The sequence below is a fragment of the Physeter macrocephalus genome, chromosome 7 (assembly GCF_002837175.3).
Source record: "Physeter macrocephalus isolate SW-GA chromosome 7, ASM283717v5, whole genome shotgun sequence".
NCBI classification, from domain to species: domain Eukaryota; kingdom Metazoa; phylum Chordata; class Mammalia; order Artiodactyla; family Physeteridae; genus Physeter; species Physeter macrocephalus.
This window is the reverse complement of record NC_041220.1, coordinates 28,466,790-28,486,429: the sequence shown is the minus strand read 5'-3', so window position 1 is coordinate 28,486,429 and position 19,640 is coordinate 28,466,790. Positions and strand designations below refer to the sequence as shown.

Below are 19,640 nucleotides of genomic sequence, written 5' to 3'. Positions count from 1 at the left end.
CAAAAGATAGTTATATGTAAACTCTTAAGGAAACGCCAAATGAAAATAATACCAAAATATTTTAATTTTTTATTTTTACCTTCACATTACTTCCCTTTACCAAGTAAACTCCAAACATGCAAAAACACATTGAGTTTTAATTTGGAAGCCCTATTTGGCACACATAGGAATGCAAAGACTGTCTTATCTAATGGAAATAATTTGAGTGCTGGAAAACCTACAATCATGAGTATTTGATCCTTGGTCTCCTGTATTTTAAGTGGATTTTCCTCTATTCTATCTTATATTTTACTTTTGCAAATTAAATCCCTCAACAGATAACTCAGTTCCCCCTCTAAGCAATAAATACCTGATGTACTGGTATGATGGGTATCTTAAAGCTTAAGATATTGTTAATTCTGAAGGAAACTTGTTCAGTATCATTTAGGTTTAGGATTAAAATATCTCTGTAAAAATAATCTTCATTCTAACCGTTAATTTTCACTTGAGAATTTCTATGAAAATAATTTCAAGGGAAGCAGAAAAAAGCAATATTATTCCTTGTTTTGTTAATGTATGAAGTAAAACCATCTGAAAAATCAACCATTAATGGGTGTTCACAAGTGCCATCCACTAAGTGTATAATTTTTATTAATTATTTCACTTTACTCTTAGAGGAAGAAAGTTAGTATTAATATCCTTATTTTACAGATGGAAAAAATTATACTTAATGATATTAAATAACTTACTTGAAGTAACACAACAAGTGGATGTTGGATCCAGGATTCTAAGTCCCTTTTATATCATATTTTGAGTAACATTAAGCTGATAGTACAATTTCTTCTGTTCAGTGTCTTAGTGACATAGAGAGCTATCTTGCCCCCTTTTGGAATTACTCTCTCCATAATTTAACTCCCAGGGTATTTATTACTTTTATGAGCCTTAAAAGCAGTCTACTTTGCAGTCATTTTTTTTTTTTTTTTTTTTTTGTGGTATGCGGGCCTCCTTCTGCTGTGGCCTCTCCCGTTGCGGAGCACAGGCTCCGGACGCGCAGGCCCAGCGGCCATGGCTCACGGGCCCAGCCGCTCCGCGGCATGTGGGATCCTCCCAGACCGGGGCGCGAACCCGGCTCCCCTGCATCGGCAGGCGGACGCGCAACCACTGCGCCACCAGGGAAGCCCCGTGCAGTCATTTTATAAGGGGACCACGTGTTTATGTAACTCCAGAGCATGGAACATGGTCAGTGCACAGCAGTTATAGAAGGTGAAGGTTTTGGGCTTACTGTCAGGTAGGACTTCATAGCATTCAAGGGCATTCAGCAATGGAAGCACTTGATTTCCTGAGTTAGAGAGCACTCTGTTGCCATGCTTTTCAGCGTTTTTTTTTTTTTTTAATTTACCTTTTTATTTCAAATAATTCCAAGTAAGTTATGAAGAAATTAATTTGTTATTGAACTTACTCAATTTTCCAAAATAATTTAATAAAGACATGCTGTAATATATAATGAAACATTAGTAAAATACCATATTTCAAGTAAAACTGGGCTGATACTAAAAGCAATATATTATCTAAAAATGTACAATATAAAGGAAGCCAGTCTACTCAGTATTAAAAAACCACCTCAATATGAACTTTTTTAGTTAGCATTGATCAAATTATCCATCAAACATGATTACACCAAGGTATGTACTTTGCACTTGGGATTCCTGAGTTGATAATGAAAACATTACTGTGCAGGACATTCAGTTAACATAAGCACTATTCATTCATTCATTCATTTATTCATTCATTCTTTGGTTCAGTAATATTCGTTGAGGGTTTACTACAAGTCAGGTGCTGTTCTAGGCAGTGAAAATACAATCTTGTACAAATTAGACAAAATTCTTCTTGTGATGGAACATTCTAGAGGGGGAATGGGTAATTAAGTTGTTTCTGGAAAAGGAGTTAATAAATAAAATGCACTATTTAAAAATCAGAATGAATAAACAACAAGGTCCTACTGTGTAGCACAGGGAACTATATTTAATATCCTCTGATAAACTGTAATGGAAAAGAATGTGAAAAAGAATATATATAACTGAATCACTTTGCTCTACAGCAGAAATTAACACAACATTGTAAATCAACTATACTTCAATAAAATAAAAAAAAATCTTTAAAAAAAAGAAATCAATGGACTCTCTCAGGTGTGGCTTCTAGAAGACAGAGGAGAGGAAACTCATATCCTAAGACAGTCTGGTCATATAACCTGAGGGGTCCTCCCTTCAGAACAAATTGTCTTTGGTGGTTCATGTTTGATCTCAGTACATGAAGTTTGTACACAGCCAAGTTTGTTTTAATATAAAAAGGAAAGTGCATTTTTGGATTATTTTCAAAACCAAATATTCACATGCTACAGATACTTGTGGAAGGTGTCCTCCGTTCATCCTCTGGCTTCTCATACCCCCAGCACACTGATGTATGTTCCAGAGGGTTCTGAACCTCCAGCTCGTCAGGCAGCCAGCAAGAGATATCACTAACGTGCAAAGTAGGGATTGAAATCTTAATTTTATTTAAAAATAAAATACGTATTCCATTTTTAACACAAAGGGATTTAAAATGCGAACAGTAAATGCCTCAACATCTTCCTGCCCAGATATAGAAATGCAACACGTTTAAAAGAAGAAGACAAACAGGACAGACAGAAGAAAATGAAAAATAAAAATGACCCCCACTCATTTCCTTTCAAACAAATTTAATCATAGTTAAGAGGTTTTTTTCTGTGATCCCTTTCAGAAAAAAAGTGTTTTTTTATACTTGTCTGTGTATATGTGTGTGTGTGTGTGTGTACACATTTACACAATAGGCATGTGATATTATGATTATAATAAGAAATATATATTTGGTCTTTGTCTCAATTCTTGGCACAGAGCTCCTAAAATGATTAGATTTCCTAAGTGAAGAGAGCTGGAAAAAAGTGTCTTTTGTTATGCTAAATAGATGACTTTTGGAAAGCCCCTAGCTAACCTGAGGATGGGGCTGGTTGCCAGGGGAACCAACCAGAGATTAGAAGGTTGGACCTCTGGGGAGGGGAGAGGGGCTGGAGATTGAGTTCAGTCGCCAATGGCCAATGTTGAAATCAATCATGCTATGTTATGGAGCCTCTATAGAAACCCAAAGGATGGGTTTGGAGAGCTTCTGGGTTGGTGAGCACTGGAGTTGATGAGAGAGGCATGTGATCAGAGGGCATGGCCGCCCCACAGCCTTGCCCCATACCTTGCCCTCTGCATCTCTTCCATCTGGCTGTTCCTGAGTTATAGCCTTTTATGATAAAGCAGTAATCTAGTGAGTAAGCTGAGTTCTGTGAGCTGCTCTAGCAAATTAATCAAACTGGAGGGGACTGGGTTGTGGAACCTCCGATTTACAGTCAGTTGGTCAGAAGCACAGGTGACAGCCTTGACTTTTTTTTTTTTTTTTTTTTTTTGCGGTACGTGGGCCTCTCACCGCTGTGGCCTCTCCCGTTGCGGAGCACAGGCTCCGGACGCGCAGGCTCAGCGGCCATGGCTCACGGGCCCAGCCGCTCCGCGGCATGTGGGATCTTCCCGGACCGGGGCACGAACCCGTGTCCCCTGCATCGGCAGGCGGACTCTCAACCACTGCGCCACCAGGGAAGCCCGACAGACTTGACTTTTGATTGACGTCTGAAGTGGGGACAGCCTTGTGGTTCTGAACCCTTAACCTGGGGAATCTGATGCTATTTGAGGTTAGATAATGTCAGAAATGAGTTGAATTGTAGAAAACCCAGCTGGTGGTGGGTGAATTTCATGGTGGTGTGGAGAAACACGTACTGAAGGAATTACACACACTGTTTTGAAACTTGCTTTTTTTACTTAAAATATCTTAGCCTGCTTTAATATCAGTATATGCAGGTCATCTTTTTAATGGCTACAGAGTATTCCTTGGTAATTCTAGATTTTATTTAACTCACTCTATTGCTATATAGCAGTGGCAAATTTTAAAACATTTTTTGTATTACATTAAGCGTGTGTATATAACTATGTAAGAATAGGGAGATTAAGAGAAGTAAAATACGATGCTGTGAGAGAGATACTTATACTGGGTGAGAGACCAAAGTCTAAATGTCATTTCCACTGCTTGGCTGTGGTGCCAGGTGGCAGATCCAGTCTTCTTTGCCTGCCAATCCTTGGATTCTGCCACACGCATAGAATAATGTAGTTGGAGAAGTAGACTTTGGACATTTCTGGGAATCCTACTTATTTTAGAAATCCAATTAGCAAACATGGAGGTGCTCAGGACGAGCTTCATGAGATTCCTTCCTTAGAAGACTTGAGTCTCTCGTGGGGCAGGGAGGCATGTAGATATCTCATTCAATAGTGTGACAAGTGCCAGGGCAGAAGTATGCTCAGGATGTTGTGACAGCAGGTATGGGGACACTCAGGCCACCCAGAAGAATGGATGTGTGAGCATTGAGGAGGTGACTGAAAGCTTCTTGGAGGGACGATGCTTAAGCTGAGTCACTAAGATAAATGGGGGTTCCCTGGCAGACGGAAGGGCATTCCAGGCCAAGGCGCAAAGAGGTAAGAAACAGCATGATGAGTGAGGAATCACAAGTAGTTTAGTGCTGTCAGAATATAAATTTTGAGGCAATAAATGAGATGGACAGAGACCTGTTCATGGATGGCCTTGTAGTTCATGCTGAGGATCTGGGAATTCCCCCTTAAGTCAAAAGATACGCTTGTCTTTATATATCAATTAAAAGCTCTCTAAATATTTGTCATCACTTTTTGGAACTCTGGAAAACGTAATGGCTTCCTATGCTGCAACGGCAAAATTGAGCAACTGTTAGCTTAATTATTTGTTGCTCTTGAGCCCAGGACCCTTGGTTCGGTGTCCGATTTCACATGGTTCTTCAGAGAACCCAGAACCTTAATCAGCCAAGTCACCAATGGTTGCCAGAGCCCACTGCATGGTGAGTGATTTCAAATCCATCACCACTGTCAGGAAAATAGCTAAGAAGTTGGCCTGCAGCATCTTTGGATGCCTAAGATATCTCATCACTGTCATCACCATCATTTTATAAAATGCAGGAACATAGCCAATCCACATAAAATATATTGCTTGGGTTTGGGTTAAAAGAGAACAGGATGGAGTGAGAGTTTAGCGATTTGATCTAATGAGTAGTAGTTAATACTTATTTTACTTTGACTTCTGAGTCTTTTTGTTTCTAATGTTCCATGTTTGTTTGTTTGTTTTTTTAAATGCTAGGCAAAACTATTAGTGATCTAGTATAAGGCTGGTGAAAGGCACTGGAAAGAAACACATTTGGAAGAGAGGAGCTCAAACAGGAATACCTCATTTCTTTACTAAAAGGAGAGAAACTCGTTCTAAGCACAAAATAGGGTCTAGAAATAAACATTGTTTGTGGCGAAGTACATTTTTATCAAAAAGAAGGCAGTGTTCCCTATTGATCTCCCCACAGCTCATTTATTTATACAGTTTTACTTATTTTTCTCTGCACATAAAACTTTTTCCTGAATCATCCATAATCGGATTCTAGGAAGATGTGTTAAATATGTTGCTACAGTTTACATTTGTCATCTGTGATGTTTTATTTAGCCGCATCTTTTTTTTTCTTCACTGCTCCCTGTACAACGTGAAATACCATATGCCATTGTCCCTGTCAGGAAGCAAAGGTTTCCCTGGTCTGTGCCTGTGCCTATGTTTATGCCACAGCAGAGCTGTGGTCCAGTGCCATCTTTTATTGATAAGGCCAGCAAAGGAGAAATCTAATGAAATTATCAAAGCTTTGAATTAATTATGAACTTGAATAGGAGAGCTAAGCTCTCTGGAGCCAAGGATCTCATTACCCATGCATTCTCATTGCACTCTCTTCTGGAGCAGAAGGGATTTTCAGCTACAGCTCTTAGCTTGGCTTTGGACTTTATTCAAACTTGCGAAACTGACATCCTCTTCCTACTACATGTGGCTGCTAATGTCCATGATGATTAATTTAATTCTGCTCTGGATCCACAGGAGATGTCAATAGGTTTTCTCTGCCCCTCCTTCCGCTTTTTATTATTTTTCTTTCTCTCTTTTTTTTTCATCAAATTGGATATTATACGAGTTTTTATCTTTTGGAGGTCATGTGAGAAGCTTTCAGAATTCAGGTGTAGCTTCATGGACTATAGTGATTGAATTAAAGTTAAGAACTCTATTATATCTACTATGTATTCCCAGGATATTTAGGTAAGCTCAAAGTCAAGTATTTCTTCTTTGAATTTTGAACACCAAACAGAAGTTTTTCTTGCCTGTTTCTACTTTAGAATTAATCGTGTAGCAATAACTTCCATGGTCTTAACAGCATTGTTCATATTTCTAATGTGCGCTGTATGGGAACTACAGATCTCACTTTGTGGGTGTAGCTCATAGGTCTTATGCTCCCTGATGGAGAGTAGTTAATGTTTGCATTACAATTCTGGTATTCCTTTTCCCAGTAATATGAATTTTCTTCCTTTCTTTTCTTTTTATATTTTTTCTTTTTTGTGTGTGACTAAATCAACCTCTGATTGTTTTAAGTCTAGTAGCAAAATCAATAACAACAAGGTTTCAATTTGCTATTGGGGATGATTCTTCAGTACTGTCATATAGGTTCAAAGCATCTTATGGCAAGCCTTTTCTGCTTGCTTTTGAGACCCATTATTTATGAATTCCTAAGCTGTAGCTCATCTATCTTAGTAAACTACAGGCTACTGGCAATTTTTGTAAGCAGTGACTAACTTTGCTTTACAGAGTCAGTGTTTTAAGGTTTTGAATAATGGGGGATGGGAGAATGATGGTCTTTGCTTTTCCTTTTCCTATTTACTTTCAGTGAGTTTTTTTCCCCCCATTTATTTTCTCTATAGGCAGCTGCAATATTTAATTCAGCCTTTGGAAGTTTTTTGGTGAGTAAACATGGTTTAATTTGTCTTTTATAACTTTTGTTGTGATGTTTGTATGAAATATTTAGTGAAAATTGGACTTTTTTTTACTATTTGGTTAAATATAAAAGTTCTTGAATCCTGTCATATGCCATTATCCATACCCTAAAGAAAATTACTAAATAGAGGAAATGTTCTCTTATAATATAATTTGGAGGCTTGGGTTTACTATTCCATTTAATGGATTCAAGGAATCAAAACACTATGTGTCTCCTTATAGAGTATGTCAATATATTGATCATTTAATGAGGTCTTTTAGATTATTATTATTTTGTGTCATGGGACTGAGGATTTTGAAAAAGGAAACATGACCCAGCTGGTCAGAAAGGGAATGCTAATTTACTTGTTGACATGTCATTTATTTTGTACATTTCACTTTTAAAGAAGCTACTGTCTTAGATACTTCTGAGAAATCTATGTGAAAAAAAAATTGAAATGAGAAAATAACTAATGAGTAATTTGCAAGAAAATACAATATTTTTTGACATGTGAACTATCAATTGTATATAAAAAGATTTAAAATAGTTCATTTTTCATAAGTAGAACCAATATAATTATAAGGACAATACTATTTTAGCATTTTTTAATCATTATCTTTTGAACAGATGATATAAACAAAGACTTGGTTTGTGTTATGAAAGAATGAGAAAGAAACTGAGTTTTCTGTCAACTGAATATTTTATTTATACCCTCCCTAAAACTTTGCTAAATTGATGAAAACAAATTAGAATATTGTATTTTTAGATATATAACTCACTAACAGATATGTGGTTACAGTGATTTACAAAAAATTGAGAATGAAATCAGCGAAGTATATAAGCTGGTTCATGAGTCTAGGCAAAATATCAATTACTTCTGTTTAAGATGCTCTTTATGTCACTCATTATTGTATGTATTTAAATGTACTTGAAGCTTTAAAACATATTGTTACATAGTGTTAATTCTGTACAGTCCTATATAGCTTTTAATGTCCCAGTGATGTAGCTTTAATGATGTAGCTTCTGCAAAATACATGCTTAGATTCTGTCTTATTTTTAAAGAAGTAGTAATATTATTCCCGATGGTGTATTATTATTATTGGGTTTCAGAAGAGAGGTAATAGAATCCATTCAATGCAAATGATCTCTTGAGCTACTTATTTTAGACTCAGTGATATTTTCTTGTCATTATTTCACATATCCAAGTATTATTTTCTATATGTTGTCACAATTGACAAAATAATATCTGTAAGATATGTTCTTGCTAGAAGTCAGTTTTTTTACATGGTTTGGATTTGTATACATACACTGTCGAAACATGGTTTCCTAAGCTGGATCTCCTACTCTTTAAAATGTCTGGTGTAATTGAGAAAATAACTTTGAGGCAATTGTCTGAGTAGCTAAAGCAAAATACAGTCCTTTAGGTTGGAGGACAAGCTCACTAAGTACAGTTTGAGCTTTGCACTGACTGATTGTATGAACAGTAAATGTATCATGTTATTTGTTCTACCAGGCCCAATTCTTTGATAAGATCCAGTGAAGTAAAACTTGTTCTAGGGGTTCTTTCGGATTTTTGTTATGCCCTTTCACTTTTAAAACGTTATGCATTCTCACTCCTTAGTCTTTTGCTCTTTTTCCTCTCTTCACCTTTTCTTCTTACATTAATGAGTCAATCGAAAGTATTTATTGATTTCCTGCACACAGAGGTGGTTTTCTAATAGCTGTAGAGGTGCAAAAAAATACAACATGGTCCCACTCTGCTGTGGAGATAACACATAGAAAAAGAAATACAATGTAAAAGCTAACAAGTCAAACAAAAGGTGTTACTAGGTGATGTATGATTGTCAGATATGAACTCTGGGTTGAAAGGTCGGACAGAAACAATTTCGCTGTTGGGCCTTGAAGTGTGATAGGACTTAGCTAGTCGAGAAGAGAGGAGTGGAAAAAGGCATGAACAGTGGCAGAGAGGCAGAAGCGTCTTCCATTTTTTCCCCTTCCCCTTCCTTTCCCTCCTTTTTCTTTCCCAAAGCTGAAAATTACCAGAAGGGGTTGAGAATAAAAATTATGATTGGAGATGTTTTGCTCCAGTGTTGTAAGAGAAATAATTCTATTTATTTTTCTTCCCTCTCCACCATAGTTACAACAGACCTTGGATTATGAACTATGTACAAGTCTGAACTAAATCAGTTAGAATTAGGCTCAGCTTATTTACCAGGAAAAAAAAAAATAGTGGCTTGGACAAAGGTCAATGTTTATTTCTCTATTATGTAAAATCTGGAAGGAGGCTGTCATGGGAGCTTCATGGTCTCATTGTGTACAGAGACACCCATCTTTCTCCTGCACCATCCACAGCACACAGCTGCCTTCATCAATGTTACCTTATGGTCCAAGATAGCTGCTGGAGCTCCAGCCAAAAAGAAACCTGAATAGCAAGGTCTTTACCTTGGAAAAGCACAAAAGAGCTCCTCTAAAAGCTAAGTCTGCTTTCTTTAAACAGCATTCCTGGAACTCCAACACCATACTTGCAGTAATATCTTATTGCAGAACTTAGTCATATGATCCTACCCAGCCACTGGAGAGGCTGGGACATGTGGCAATTTGGTAAAAGCTACAAACTGAATTTCTGTAACTAAGGAAGAAGAGAATGTATAAGAGGCAGCTAGTGCTTTGTGCAAAAGAGCAGTGTATAGCATTTGTCAAGAGTTTGAAGAAAGAGATTAAGCTTAGTTGAATGATATGAGAAGGCTTCAGGGAGAAGTTGGTGCTTGAGTTGGGCTTGGGAAAAAGGACTTATTTTAGAGGAGGAAAATTCCAAACTATAACCTTCATGTTTTATTTTGTTATTCCTAAAGGGTGGTACTTGTTAAGAGTTTTTTTTTTTTTTAATTTTCTTTATAAATGAAAAATATTCACCTATCCTTAAAATTTAGGATTATTGGTAGTAGGATGGTTTCTAGAGTCAGACTGGGTTTAAATCCTTACTTGACTGAATACTATTCTAACCACAAAACCTTCCATATATATAAAATGGGGTAATAATAGTACCTGAACCATACAGTTGAGGTAAGGATTAAATGGGATAATCTATAAAAAATGCTTGAATGTAGTAGAAATAACTGGTCTAGGTTTTGTCCAAGTTCTACCATGAATTTTCTGTGCATGACCATGGACATTCATAAAATGAAGAAATTGGTTATCTGTGACTAAGCCCTATAATTCTAAGATACACTGATTCAATGATTATTCTCTGGTTATGAGTGACCATTTCTTTTGAATTTACAGCATAGAGTGTGAAAAGGCTATTTATTTTAGATTACTTTAAAACTTTGAATGAAGGCCTTTTACTGGAAGAATTTTTGAAGAAAGAACTATTTGGGCATTCTTGTTGATTTTCAGACATCTGGGTATACCAAATAAACTACTGTACATATTTATTAGCTAGTTTAATAATGTCCCAGGTCTAATTAAAACAGTGTTTTTGAGAACTAATTGTCACAGAAAACTTTTTTTTAATGTAGCTAGGCTGATAATAACTAATGATAGATGAATTCAATTTACGTAAATTTCAGGCCAAGAAAATATTTTAAAATTATGCCACAGAGGATTGCTTTAAGTTAAGAAGTTAATGTTATTATCTCCTCCTCTCATTTAAATTGTTTGGTTTATAATAATTGTGGAGCATAATAAGTGTTTTGAGATTTCCCTCTTGATGAAATTTTAATAAAATTTGATAGTCAACCACCCTGAATAACGAAAATGTTATCAAAATTTATATGTATATCTATTTTTTCAATGTAAAACCATGTATTTCAAGTTCAGCCATTTCATATGTTGCTTCCTCATCAAAAGAAAGATTTTTTAAAAATAGATTTAGATATTGGCAACTTTTTGAAAAATTCCAATTGAAAAATCATTTCTTTAACTTAAAAATATTCAACTATGTTGAAAAAAAATTGATCACATGATTTGTTAGACCCTGAGCATTTCTGGTTTGGAGGCTAAATTCAGTGTTTCCATGTCCTCAAGAATTATAAGTTAAAGTTTAAAAGGAAAAAGTAGAATTTTTTCTTTTTAGATTCCTTAGCCTATTTTATTATTTTTGGTAGCTCCTAATCTTAAAGGGAAACCCTAGTGAGTAACAAAGTCGATATGTCAAATTGAGTTTCGAATAACTATGTTATACAGCATTATAGCAATTCATGGCAACATAAATGTAAGGAGCTCTGAAACAGCAGCAAAGAATTCTAAGCAAAGTTAAATCATTTTTGTGAATTGATAACGCCTAGTCTAAAAAAGATCTTTAAGAGTCACTGTTAATTTCTAAATCTCGTCATTTAAAGTATCAAGAAATGGGTTTCTTCTACATAATTCTCCTTTAAAATAGTCATTGCCAGAACCAGCAGAAGCTATTCTAAGATGAATAATTTTATTTTATTTTTATGCTAGACCAAAGGTTAAAAGAAACTCCTTACCTTGAGCTGAAGAACTAGCCAGCACATAGTTTTCTTCCCTTACCTAACTGTTCTGTCTTCCTTCTTTGCTTTGGCTGATCCTCCATTACTACCCATCTTTGTAGAAAGAGTTAATAGTTAACTGATGCTGAAAGAAAATAGTTGCTGAAAGAAAAGAAGTCTCAAACACAAATGCCATGTTTCAATAACTTGGGGTATATGTTTATCACTTTCTTTATTCTTCCTTTCTTGTAAATACAGAAATGTGCTCAGCCATACTCAGAACGGTTAGAGAGGAAGCACATTAACTTTGTAACTTGTTTGATTGCTGTGCAACACTGCTTTTTAAAAATCAGATCAAGAATCTCAAATATTAACGAAGAAGGTTAAGGGTGGTACCATACAAGGCTTAATTGTTAATTTGGGTTTCCTTTCATCTAAATCTAGGATGTCAGTTTTTAATTCAGTTTATGTTTGCGGAATACTCATTTTGTGCAATACTGAAAACTATGCCAATTTTTTTCCTTAATTTGTTTAAAATCTTAACCAACCCGTATTATTCAGTTGAGATCTTTGTTTCCCCTCAAAAGTTCATGACTTGTTTAAAATACAGGTTTTTATTTTCATTAAGCTTAAACACCAGAACAAACAAACAACTGAATTTTTGAGCAATATTCAGTACTATCTTACAGGATGTTATTTCTTACATTTATCCTTTTATTGCTAAGGACTCAGTAAAACCAGGATTTTAAATAACCCATCCTGGGCTTTAAAGTAACTTATGAACTATGTTTGGACAAAAGGAAGCTAGTTTCTACCTTTATAAAGCAGAATCCATCATCATTCTATGCCTTTCATACGTTCACCTCTTTGGGCAAATGGACACCATGAAAGCTGGATTGCTGAGAACAGACTACTTACTCTCTCTTTAAAAAATGCCATTGGGTCAATTAGCAGTATGGCACAAAATAGGAAAATAGCATATAAAATTAACACACATATACTCAGAGTCAATTAGATTCAAGGCACTTTTCCAGATACTGAAGCAAATGCGCAATACATAAATATGTGAAAAAAATAAGTAACAGTAAAAGAATTAAGAGGACAGGAATTGCCTTGAAGGCAGTGTCTTCCAAATTTCAGGCACCTTTATGACTTTTGCCATGTCAACATATTATTTGTATTATTAAGTTAAATAAAACTCACTTTTAAAATTTAACTTTATTTTAAAGTGAAACTCTATATCAGCACATCAAATAAAAACCAATCTTGTCATGAAGAGAAGGTAACTGAAAAATAGGAAAAAAAAAAGGAAAAAGCTATTATTAATTTGTACTCTGCTGCCTACACAAGGCTCTGAGTCCATGCCTACCCTCCTTTTGATAAGAAGTGGAATTAGCATCAGTACCTAACCAAGAACTGTCTATTCCTGCAATCTGAAGGATTGAAAAAGATTTTTTGTAAAGAGAGTAAGTTTTATTACTAATTCTCTGTCTCTGTGTCGTTTGCTTTGACTTCCACTTTGGGCTTCACTGTTCTTAGGCTCTGGGAAGCACTGTTCTCTAGGGTCATTTCTCAAATCATTTCAGCAAAGAGGTGAATTAAAACCATTTGGGGAGGTCAAATGAGGAAACCCCCAGAATCAGGGACTCTGGCAACATGAATATGTTCATGTTTCTTTCATTAGAATATTTTCTACCTAACGCTTGTCCAGAAAAGCAGTATGCATGTGTGCCAAACATGTTTGTAGACGTAAAAGTATGCAATATCGCTTGAGTAAGGAAAACCCCGTGATAGTTGTATTTGGATTCATTTCTCAGACAAATTCTTATCTGAAGTACAATCACTGTAAATAAAAAAAATGGTCTTCGTTACTTCATAAAAATGTATAGAATCCTTACCTACTCCATTATAGCAGCATAATGCTCTATGCCATCTGACAGGACTTGTGTAGCAAGTAAATGCATTAGTCACAGTGACCATTTTTCTTGCAAATTTGTGACATAGATTTAATTATAGGAATGACCAGCAACTTACAAATCTAATTTTGGTGGAGGCTGAGGCAACTTTTTTTTTTTTAATTTTAATAATGATGGATTTTTTTAAAAGCAATGATTTCATTACCATTTAAAGAAATCTACTGGTGTAGAACTAGCCAATTGACTGAAATTATTTTATTACCCTTTAACATATGCCATATACTTTCATTTTTATTTTTATTAATTTTTAAAATGTCATCATTCCCAAACTGGAAAAGTACTTGCTCCTACACCGATTTAGGTAAAAATAAATAAATATAAATTTGGGGGGCGGGGCACAGGATATTTGTAAAGGGCCTCCTAAGAAACACAATCCTAGTAGTTGGTTAAAAGCAAGACTATTTCCTTAATTTGAATCCAGCCTAACTACAGAATTGCTTAGTCTATGGCCTTTAGTAGGAGATACCCACTAACTGCTAAATGATGATAATGTGTTAGATAGTTCTCATTTCTCTGTTTCTATTTCTCCAAACTAAAAATTTACCATGATTAACCCAGTTATTAAGCTAATATTTGGGGGATCTGGGGATAATAGTGTGGTGAGCCAAACAATTAAGTTTCATGTCTTCATCTGCATTAGTGATTCTTAAGGTGAGAATATCAAGTCCCATGGTGGGGGGAAGGGAGGAGATAATCATTTTCCATTCTCAGTACACCTCATTGATTCAGACCGAACTGCCATTCCAAAATAAATCTGGGCATGGGAAAAGAAGCAGGAGGGCATCTGAGCATGCATAAACTGTTTAAACTTGTGGATTCTACCAACCAGAAAGAACCTTCCCTTTAATTACTGGTCTTTAGGATGAAAGCAAAGTTAGACATCTAAACTCCATTGTAGACTCAGGTTTTCAAGTAAACACTTAGCACTTCTAAAAAACAATGGTCTGTGTTATTGGAAATGGCAGATTGTAGTTTGAAATTAAGAAATCAAACTTTTTTTTTAGCTCAATTCATTGTGTGTCATTGTTTGTGCCCTTATATCAATTTTATTAATGAAACATTTGTGGACTTCCTGCTAGGAAGTAGCCTACTATGTGCTGGGCTCTGAACTAGGTTTTAGAGCTAACTAACTAAATTTTACATATATATATATATACATACACATATATATATATGTATATGAGGTCTTGGCTTCAAGGCATATAAAATCTCTGGACTAGGTTTTAGAGCTAACTAACTAAATTTTACATATATATATATACATACACATATATATATATGTATATGAGGTCTTGGCTTCAAGGCATATAAAATTCCTGGATTTTAAATGTCATTTTTCACAGTGTGACTACCCAGGCAACCTGATTCTTAATTACCCCTAAATGATGACTTGCTCTCACAGAGTTTGAGGACCACTTATTCTGACTGTATAACTTCAAGTAAAGCAGATTAGCTTCTCCAACTATTAAAATAAAACTCTTTCATTTTTATTGAAATTCCAAAGAAAACTGAATTTTAAGTTTATGTGTCTGCCAATATAGATGTTTTTAAAAAGCAGCTTACCAGATACTAGATTCAGTTTGTAAGTATATCAAAAGCTGACTTAGAAAAGTACCTTACGATATATAACTTATTCTGTGGGAACATTGTGTTAAAAATTAACTTCTTTAAAGCTATTTTAATTGTAGTATAGTCAGCCCTCTGTATCCTCAGGTTCCACATCCAAGAATTCAACTAGCTGAGCTCAAAAATATTCAGGAAAAAAAAAAAAAAAGATTCCAGGAAGTTCCAAAAAGGAAAACTTGAACTTGCTGCAACTATTTACATAGCATTTACCTTGTATCAGGTATTATATGTAATCTAGAGATGATTTAAAGTATATGGGAGGATGTGCATAGGTTATATGAAAATACTACATTATTTTATATAAGGGACTTGAGTGTCCGTGGAGTTTAGCATCTGTGGGGTTCCTAGAACCAATTCCCTGCAGATACTGAGGGACACCTGCATATGTTTAATATCATATGAAATCACCAAATTGTTTTCCAAAGTGATTGTACCTTTTAACATTTCTATAAGGAATGTTTGAGGAATCTAGTTGCTCCATATCCTGGCCAGCCCTTGGTATTAGCAGTACTTTTTATTTTAGCCATTCTAATAGGTGTTTAGCGATACATCATCATAGCTTTAACTTCTAGTTCCCTAATGGCGAATGACGTTGGACATCTTTTTTTGTGCTTATTTGCCACCTGTGTATCTTCTTGGAGGTGTCTGTTCAAATCTCTTGTCTATTTTTTAATGGGGTTATTTTCTTATATTTGGATTGTGAATTTCTAAATATGTTTGAACACCAGTCATTTATCAGATATGTATTTTGCAAGTGTTTTCTCCCAGTCTGTGGCTTGTCTTCTCATTTTCTTAATGGTGTCTTTCGAAGAGCAGAAGTTTTAAATTTTGATTAAATCCATTTTTTTTTCTTTTATGGCTCTTGGTTTCTGTGTCCTCTAAGAAATTCTTGTTTAATCCAAAATCACAAAATTCTTTATGTTTTCTTCTAGATGTTTTATAGTTTTTGTTTTTATATTTAAGTCTGTGATCCATTTTGAATTAATGTTTGTACATGATGCCTTATTTGAGTTGGGATTCATTATTTTGCACATAGTTGTAGAAGTTTAAAGTTTTTATGTCTGTCAAATGTATCCATCTTTCCCTTTATGGATTTTTCCATAGTCTTTATACTTATAAAGCCTTTCCCTAATCACAGTATCAGATAAAATTTCACATGTATTTTCTTTTAGCTTTATAGACAAAATGCATATATAATGTATGTTTAAAAGTAAAGCCTGGGGTTTCCCTGGTGGCGCAGTGGTTGAGAGTCCGCCTGCCAATGCAGAGGACACGAGTTCGTGCCCCAGTCCGGGAAGATCCCACATGCCGTGGAGCGGCTGGGCCCGTAAGCCATGGCCGCTGAGCCTGTGCGTCCGGAGCCTGTGCTCCGCAACGGGAGAGGCGGTGAGAGGCCCGCGTACAAAAAAAAAAAAAAAAAAAAAAAAAAAAAGTAAAGCCTGTCCGGAGTGGGTGGACCCGTGAGCCATGGCCGCTGACTGAGCCTGTGCGTCCGGAGCCTGTGCTCCGCAACGGGAGAGGCGGTGAGAGGCCCGCGTACAAAAAAAAAAAAAAAAAAAAAAAAGTAAAGCCTGTCATACAGGAGTTCACAAATACAAATAACAGTTTGAAAGTACTTCACCTGATTAAGGAAGGTATCATTTGTTAAAGAAGTCAATTTCTGTTGTTGCTGGCCCTACTGTTGTTTTTTGTTTTCTTTTCATGTAAGTCCGTCTTTGTAGTGATACTCTCATATCTACATAGTGACGTATATGCTTGTCCCTGAAAATAATTAGATCAGTATTCATGACTGTTAAAAATTGTTTCTCTATCTTAGGATATTACCCATGACATTAATATAATTACCTAAGATAAAATTATTCGTTTGAAGTATAAAATGGAGATGTACATGGAATAGTGATTGAAAATTATAGAAACCTCATTTTGATCTCTATCAATTTAATTTGCAAATATTCACACAAACTAACAGTAAAATGTTTCTACTTGGAGGATTGTTGAGTAAGGTGAATAGCTCTCTTAGTTGCAGAGTTTCAAATAATAGAGGACTTTTAAAAAATAAAATATGATTTAAAAAACCCTGATCAATTTGATTTTAACTTTTATAATTGAACAAACTGTACTGGTCAGGGGAAAGAAACTTTTCATGATGAGAACATGGTATCTTGGAAATTAAAGTCAAAGCATCACAGCTCTCCAGGCTCATGAGATGAACATTGATTCATATTTTACATGTCCATTGATGGTTGTACTCCGAGTATGCAGTTTGTACATTTTCTTTCTCTTTTGACAGAACCACATACGTGTTTACTTTTCCTGGGTAGCTTTTTCTGTGATGTTTCTAATAAGTAGAGTAATTAAATTAAAAATGTCCACTGTGTTTATAGTTTTACTGTAGCAGTGCTTGGTCTAGTGGTCAGTATTTGTGGTTTAGTTTTTCATTATTCAGGCAATTCTCTTAAAAGTAGTTATTTTCTAAAGTGTTCCTACGTTTTCACTTGAAAGCTTATGATATTCTTTTTATCCATTTATTTAGGAAGGATAATGGTTATTAACATTATTGTGCTTTTGGTTATTCTCAAGAACCAAAGTGGTGCATCCTATATTCTTTCTCACCATCCTATGTGTTATTGTGAGATAAACTATCTTCACATACTACTTTTGTATGTTACTCCTATGCCTCAATGCCTTCAGTGGCTCTTTATTGCCCACCACTCAGTTGGCCATTCTGGAGTCTTCTCAGTGCAACCCCATCCCCTCTCTCTCCAGCATCCTTCTTACATTCACATTTTAACTGTTGATTTGCTCTTTACTCCCTTTCCTCCAACACTTGGGGCTCCCACCTCTTTGCTTATACTGTTCCCATCCTTTCCATATCCTATCCATCTCTCAAAAGCCTGTCTGCCCCTTCAAGCAAGTTCTCCAGCTTTTCTTTTATGGTTATTTAGCTCTTGGGATGACTTTCCATCTAGATTGCAACTGCTTGATATAGTTAGCTTAAAATGCTGATCTTGTCTCCCACCTCTGGCTCCTCCTGTGATCCTGCTCTTATTATTTTTTTCTAAAATACTTCTCTTCTAACATTATATATTTATTATTTTTATTGTCTGTCTCTCCTTATTCCACTAAATGCTCCATGAAGGTGGGTATTTTTCTTCTGGGTGGTTTGGTTCACTGCACTATCCACAGCACATGTAGTATCTAGCACAGATGGTATGTGTATGGTCAGCACACAAAAAATATTTGTTAAATGAATAAGTAGGTTCAGTGAATGTTATTTTAACCTCTATTCTTCATGTATCTAAGATTGTAAAATATCTTATGTATAATATGCACTTAAAATGCATGCTAATTATATGTTAAATTAGTTTGACAAAAATCCCAATATTACTTTAATTGGTTATCTACCAAATTTTTCTTACTTAAGTTAAAGTGATTTTAAATCATAAACTTTTAGTTTCAATAAAACATATGCTATAAAAAAAACCAAAAAAATGCTATAGCCTTAGAAATTTGTATTGTTTTATATTCACAGTATTGATTTGGAATGAGGATGCAAACTTATTCCCACATCTAAATTTGATATTGGGTGATTTGTAAGATTTTCTTATAATAACTCTCTGTGAGTAGATTAGGGCAGATCGTCTCTATGTAATAGATTACCAACCCATATGCTATTATGATTCAAATAATTTATTTTAAATATCAGAAAGTTTTCCATGAAAAATTGCTACAAGTTTGATTACTACCTATATATTTATAAAGAGCTGGATATTTGTAAATAAGGGGCTATAATAAGTGAGTTCATTTTAAAGAATTGTTGCACTGTTGGTATTCAGGAAAAGGATTATATCATTAAAGTTTAACCTTTCACAACTTGTGAAATATATAATTAAATTGACAAATGAGAGCCAAATTTCTAGACAATGCTGAAAAAGAAGTTGTACAGTATCCTAGAGAAGAAGTAAAAATGAAAGTAAGTCTGAAAAATAGAAGAACCAATTCAATGGTGTATAAAAATGAGGTCAAATCCATGACTGAGAGGCATTAGAAGTACTTAGGAAATAGAAATGACCAAAAAAAGAAAAAGAAAGAAAAGCCAAGGTGATAATGAGGAGGCAGATAGCTTGAACTTGCAATATGATATGATAGCAAATGAAAGCTAATGCAGTTCCTTCTTTAGAAGCATCATGTTACAGCCGCCTGCACTTGAGTTTGGTAGGTTCATGATTCAGAATATTGCTTTGATGTTGGTCTTATTATCTTGTCAGAGGTTAAAATTTGTTAAGTGAGGTATAGAAAATAATGAAGATGTGACTTTAGCTAGCAGAACTTTGGAGAGTGAGAAATACCTCTATATAATGGAGTAAAGAAGAGAGAATTTTAAGATACTAAAGGAAGAGATGTATAGTTAATCAGACATAATTTTTTTCACGGAAGAGTTGGTTGCATTTTCTTATGATAACCTAAAAAATACCTTTGTGCCATTTATATTTGTTACAGCAGCCTAATAAGCCATTCAGAATTCCTGGTCAGTAACTGCTGAGGTATACAAATTTGGAGCAGGACAGCTTTTCAATCTTTTTCAATAACCAAAGCAATAGGAAAGGTTATTTCTTCTTTACTGCCCCCCACCAAAGAAAGTAGACTTAC

The 19,640-nt window shown here is 35.1% G+C and overlaps 1 protein-coding gene across 10 annotated transcripts in view; it reads left to right on the top strand.

The window, feature by feature from the left end:
* Window positions 1-19,640, top strand: part of SLC10A7 (solute carrier family 10 member 7) — a 265,905-nt gene that overhangs the window by 74,284 nt on the left and 171,981 nt on the right. For 9 of the 10 annotated variants that reach the window (XM_024126596.3, XM_028491741.2, XM_024126595.2 and 6 more), the window contains exon 5: window positions 6,882-6,920. The exons of the other annotated variant lie outside the window; for it this stretch is intronic. In XM_024126596.3, coding sequence (XP_023982364.1) covers window positions 6,882-6,920 — 39 coding nt within the window. The remainder of the gene's footprint in view (window positions 1-6,881; window positions 6,921-19,640) is intronic. 10 annotated transcript variants of the gene reach the window in all.